At 40.7% G+C, this 5,748-nt stretch overlaps 1 protein-coding gene across 3 annotated transcripts; it reads right to left on the minus strand.

Annotated features, from left to right (window-relative positions):
* Positions 1-1,576: 1,576 nt before the first annotated feature.
* On the minus strand, positions 1,577-5,488 carry LOC106567855 (rho-related GTP-binding protein RhoG). Of its 3 annotated transcripts, none has more exons than XM_014137673.2 (2): positions 5,298-5,488; positions 1,577-4,666 (listed from the first exon to the last, which is right to left on the minus strand). In XM_014137673.2, exon 2 carries the CDS (start codon positions 4,632-4,634, stop codon positions 4,059-4,061), a length of 576 nt encoding a protein of 191 aa, XP_013993148.1. In that variant the 5' UTR covers positions 4,635-4,666; positions 5,298-5,488; the 3' UTR covers positions 1,577-4,058. The 3 variants fall into 3 exon arrangements, with proteins under 3 accessions (XP_013993148.1, XP_013993149.1, XP_013993150.1); XM_014137674.2 differs by having other exon boundaries at positions 5,368-5,470; XM_014137675.2 differs by having other exon boundaries at positions 5,373-5,461.
* Positions 5,489-5,748: the final 260 nt, after the last annotated feature.

A 5,748-nucleotide genomic window follows, 5' to 3' on the forward strand; every position in this document is an offset into this window, starting at 1 on the left:
ATGAAGGATGGCAAGTGACGGATGGCCCTCCCGCTTTTTTTTCTTTCTTTTTTACGGTTGACGCGTACTTTGTCGCCACCTACAGGATAGTGTATTTCATGCGCAATTTTTCATTATTTTTGCACAAGGCCGTTCAATGCAACCACAGACTGTGTGAAAGTGCAGTAGCACACTGGCACAATAGAACTCTGGCCACGTGATGTTACCTCAACAACAAGACTCGTGTTGTTTAATACGTGATGTAACAAGTTGGTGTTACCTGATGTGACCTGACCTGACTCCTAGCCCTTCTTAGGCCTTAAGTAACCAAGCTCACTGGTCTGAGAATGTCAGTGAACACCCATGGCTTGGGTTGTCTCTGCCTTTATGACATAAGTGTCTTGCTACATTTATCATGTTCATCCAAAGAATTAGGTGTTAGCAGTGTTGGGGAGTAGTGAACTAGATTAACATAGTTCAAATAGTCATTTAACTACATTTTCCAGTAGCTTGGTTATAGTTTAACTAAATTCAAACCTTGGTAGTGTTTTCAGTAGGTTAATTACTTTTTTTTTGCCATGTAGTGGTGTAGCTAACTACTAGAACTACACACTACTCTTTTTGCAAAAATAAAATAAAGGTGAAGTAGGCAATCATGTCCTTTCTTTTTTGGCATCAGACCTGCCTAATTCTCACTTGAAACATTGATTTTGTGTTTAATAAGCTAAATTACTAATTCTGTTAACATATTACACCAAAGTGATCTGTTCTTGCAATTTGTCATCTATGACATTTCAGATTTAAATATGATAATTTTTGAAGAAGTAGTTTGGATGTAGTGAACTCCTTCTTCAAAGTACATTTAGTTAATTAAACCATATTTTCCTTAAGGGTAGCTTAACTTCTTTCAGAGTGAAGTAATTGGTAGCTTGGTAAACTACATTTTCATAGTAGCTCCACCAACACTGGAAATTAGAATATAGTCAATATGTTCCCAACCATTGAAATATAATTCATTATATGGTTCCCACTACACATCTATGTGCCCACCACCAGGTCAAGAGCCGTCATCCATGCTTCAGCACAGGCCATGCATTTACATTTTAGCAGCCACTTTTATCAGTAGAGCGACTTACAGTAGTGTGTGCATATATTTTCATACTGGTCCCTCATGGGAATCAAACCCACAACCCAGGCTTCGCAAGCACCATACTCTACCAACTGAACTACACAGGAGCTACACCAAGCACAGTGACAATGAAATGTTTGTGCACAGTGTTGTCACAGCAAAGTATGATGTAAGAGTGTTCAATGTGAATGCTGCAGCTGCTCTCTCTGTCCTTTGTTGTGGTATGTGAGCAAACTGTAAAACCAAATCTAGGCGCTTGTCTCAGAGTATATAGAAAGTGTTTTTTGGGGGGGAGCCAGCGAGGGGTGACTTCCCCTCGCTGGCTGTCAATGGAGGTGTTGAATATTCCTCCAGTTTATACAAGCATACAGTCTAATATTTAATCCGTTTTTGTGTTGAGGTCTTCATCATTCAATAGTGCCTCAAATATACAATGGAAGACATGTACAAAGTTGAGAAACACAAATGTAAACTTTTGAATTTATTTGGCATGACTGATATTTTCAACAGAATTGTTATTCAAGTGTGTTGCAGTTAAAATGACTTTTTAACACACAAATCAAAAACCACATACGACCATACACTCCTTCAAGGCCAAGTCATCCCTTTCAGCTAAAGGAGATTAAAAAAGGCTGAACTTGAGTTTTCAGCAATTTAAGGCTGTGTGCAGCAGGGCAAGTCTGGGGAATACCAAATATATGGTTTGGGTTCACTGTACCACACAGGACCCAGCCTTTCAGTGATTTGTAAGTATAGCAGAGAAACTCCCCAAAAAATGTTTACTTAGGTGATGTTTCCTTGATGCCTGCTCTGACGACACAATAGATTGAAGAAATTAGTTGCCCATTCTTTTACATTGCCGTAATTATATAAGCGTAAAAATCTAATTTTAAGAAATTGTTATCAAAGTAATTTGTAAAGGTAATGCATGTGTTACTACATAATCATTTATCTAAAATATTATGTATTGTAAAGTACACACAGACTTCTCATTGTAAAAAAGGATTAAATCAAAATATATAATCAAGTTGAGTGTTTACACATAATAGGTAAAGACCACTTGCATCTGGAATTAAATGGATTATAAATTATCCAATGCCAAATGTCACTTTTGGATCATAAATACCAAACCAAGCATCTTTAGTCTGCAGTACAGAATGGCATTGAGCTGCAAAGATACAAGGGAATATGTATGGCGTATAAAAAAAAAGTTAACAAAATTGCACTTCTTAATTTAACCTTTATCACCTGTTATACATGTCATGGCAGGTTACCTGTTAAGAAACCTATGACATTCCACCAGAACCCATTTATTAATCGGGTAGTGGTGGGGGGCAATCCATCTGTTTGAGAAGACAAAGACTTCCACACAGAGGAGGTGCAACTTTAGTTCTCAAATGTTAGACTCTGTAGGTTTCCACCACATGTATCATCCAGTCAGCAGATTTACTATGACTTATAAAACAGGTGTCCATCAAATGCAATACTTTATATTCAATTCAACCAGCTGACCCTGTGGCCCTTAAAGACATAAGGTGCACAGACCCCATATGACATCACCAAAGGCACGAGGCAAACGACAGAACTAGTCATACCAATAATAACCATCAGGCACTGAAAGAATCCTGCTAGAGTGGTTTGGATAAAATATGTAGGCACTCTCCTCAGGCAGGCATCTGCCCTGCAGCAGAGGCATATACCTTTCCACAACACTACCCCACAAACATGTTCATGCAGCCCATGCAACATTAGTAACTGTTAGGGTTGCAGCATTAGTCATACATACTTGCCATTACGCCTAGATAAGTTAACACAGTTAGCCACAAATGAGTAGCATCACTGCTGACATCTGGTACCTTCAAAACACATACGTACCTACATGAGGGAGGTAACGCTAAACAGTACAGGATTTTTATGACATCCTAATGTGTAGCATTAATCAGCACATAGATTTCTGTGACAATATAACATGGAATGTATTTGCCTTGTGGTTTCTGTTTGACTTCAGACAAAAAAAAGAAAGAGTTGATTACACATAAGCAGGTAAGCAGACAGAAGTTTGACTTTTGGGGGGAGTGGTCTCAATCACTCATAAAATTATTGCTTCCCAACTTCTTCCAAGAACAGCGATACAAATGGAAGATCCATCTTTGGGATCTGTTTACCTAGCAGACACGGACATCCAAATCTGTATTCAATCTGAGACAATCAGGACTTTGTTTTAACAAGAAAGCATTGTGTGCAATGGCAAGCTCATGGCTTTACAGAGTAAGAGAGAGAGGAGTGTGAGTAACTGAAAGAGCAATAGGAGACAGACTGATCTAATCAGAGTGCCTGTGTTTGGGGTAACAGTGTCATACATACACCCACCCTTGCTTGTCTCATTCCAGTAAGGCTAGTTCAGCAGATGTCCTGCGACCCCGTGTTATGAGCCACGTTAGATGCAAACTGTATATCTTATTGACAGCTCTAATGCAATAAGACAATAACTATAATGGCACAGGGGATTAACAAAATGTTTAACATGGTAGATATTGATTGACACAAAATTCCTGTGATTCACATCAGATGAAAACAAGGGCAAAGTTAACAGAAAACATCCAACACATAAGACTGGCCTGATGAAGGAGAAAAGCAAAGCAGATGTAATCTTCTTAAACATGTAGCTGTAACATGACACTTAAGGCAGCTGAGAAGACCATCGAAATCCCTTGGCATCTTCATTTTGGTTTTTGATTTCAGAGGTACAAAAAAAATCCATAGGAAGGTTGATGGCATCAATTAAAACCATATCTTAGTTGAGAGGACCTCTTGACAATCAATTAATATAGAAGCCAGGCAAAGCTAACATTGGTGAGGGTTAGAACGTGGAAGGCCTATTGGGAGCCAAAATGGCCTAGCCAATCATTTGAGTCTCTTCCCCCAGTCCCCCTGCAGTCTAGGCACAAAGTTATAACAGAACACACTTCTTGTCATTCTTCTTGGTAACGGGGTAGAGCACAGCTCGCACAGCCTCTGCGAACACCTCCCTCACACCTTCCTGCATCAGAGCTGAGCACTCCAGGTATTTGACAGCACCAATCTGCTTGGCTAAGGCATTGCCCTGCTGTTGGGTGGTGGGGGTCAGGCCGTGCTCCTTCAACTTCTTTACCGCTTCCGTATCTCCACGCAGATCCTGCTTGGTGCCCACCAGCAGCACTGGAACTCCGGGGCAGTGGTGGGATACTTCTGGGTGCCACTTGTGCCGTACGTTGGCATGAGAGGAGGGGCTGCCGATGGAGAAGCAGATGATGAAGACGTTGGTCTGGGGGTAGGAGAGGGTGCGCAGGCGGTCATATTCCTCCTGGCCTGCCGTGTCCCACAGGTTGAGGCTGATGGCGCGGCCGTCCACACTTATCTGGGCGCTGTAGTTGTCGAACACGGTGGGGATGTACTCCTCTGGGAAGGCGTTGGTCGTGTAGGAGATGAGCAGGCAAGTCTTACCCACAGCGCCATCACCCACCACCACACACTTTATGGTCTGCATGCTTCCCTCAGCCACACTGGCGACTAGGGTGCCTGAAACAAGGGGCAATGAGAGTGAGTCAAGAAAGGGAAGAAATATGACCATAAGTTCTGACAGTGAACTCAGAGGATAAAACAAAGTGTTTTTCAACACTTATTTTCAATGTGGTCCTCAATGTAAAGAGGCAGAGATGGTTTACCAACACACAGTAAGATAAAAACACGTAACTAGAACATTCGCAAGAATATAGCTAAATGCATGCAACAAATATGATAGCCAAATATTAACGTTACCTAACTAAAGTTACTTGCTCAGCTAGCTACTTCGTTAGCAAACAAGATAGCTAGTTCACTTTATTTATCGTTAGCTAGAAGAAAGTTATACTATTTACTTTGCGAGCTAAGTAGACAAACACAATAGTATAATTGAATGAAATGAAAATGGTTGTGTACAGGAAGGACAGCAGGAAAACCAGATAGCAAGCTAGTTGGATCAAAGTTATCTAACTAGCCACCTAGCACGCGCTTGTTTCCGTAGCTAGATAACGTTAGCTAGCTATGAACTTTAGCTAGCGTTAGCCACAGCTACACGCTAAACTAAACGCTGGGTTGTAAAATTGGCCAAGAATAAGAATAACTTGTTAGAAATAATCTGTAACCAGGCTAAATTAAGAACACAACTCACGATGAATTTAGTAGGGAAGTTGAAATGTTCCATTAACTGAGCTGAAAGTCAGGTTATTTTGATAAATTACCCCACCACTTCTTGTCTCGCGCCCTCCTCCTTTCGTTGTTGTAACAAGTATTTCATCCGGGGATTCTTGCCCAAATTGTATTGTGTTCTGGTTGTTGTAGTAGCTAGCTGCTACAGTACAGTCTGTGTACAGTGGAGGAGTCAGTTATTTAACAAAAGCCACACAGATAACAGACCAAATTACATTTTCGTAGTTGTATTGTTTTGTGTAGAGTTGGAACTAGCATGAATACAAGGTACGAAATATAGAAACTTTCAATGCATTTTCAATTAATCAAGTCACCTACAAGCACACAAACCCCATCAAAGTGGGTCTTATTCCTGACCAGATCCTTCTCTGTTCATCCCCTCCTCATCCATTCACTCCATATTCAAACATCTT

The sequence above is a fragment of the Salmo salar genome, chromosome ssa13 (assembly GCF_905237065.1).
Source record: "Salmo salar chromosome ssa13, Ssal_v3.1, whole genome shotgun sequence".
NCBI lineage: Eukaryota > Metazoa > Chordata > Actinopteri > Salmoniformes > Salmonidae > Salmo > Salmo salar.

What these genes read in the sequence shown, in the direction of transcription:
- LOC106567855 (XM_014137673.2), bottom strand. Translation starts at nt 4,634, where the DNA reads ATGCAGACCATAAAGTGTGTGGTGGTGGGTGATGGCGCTGTGGGTAAG.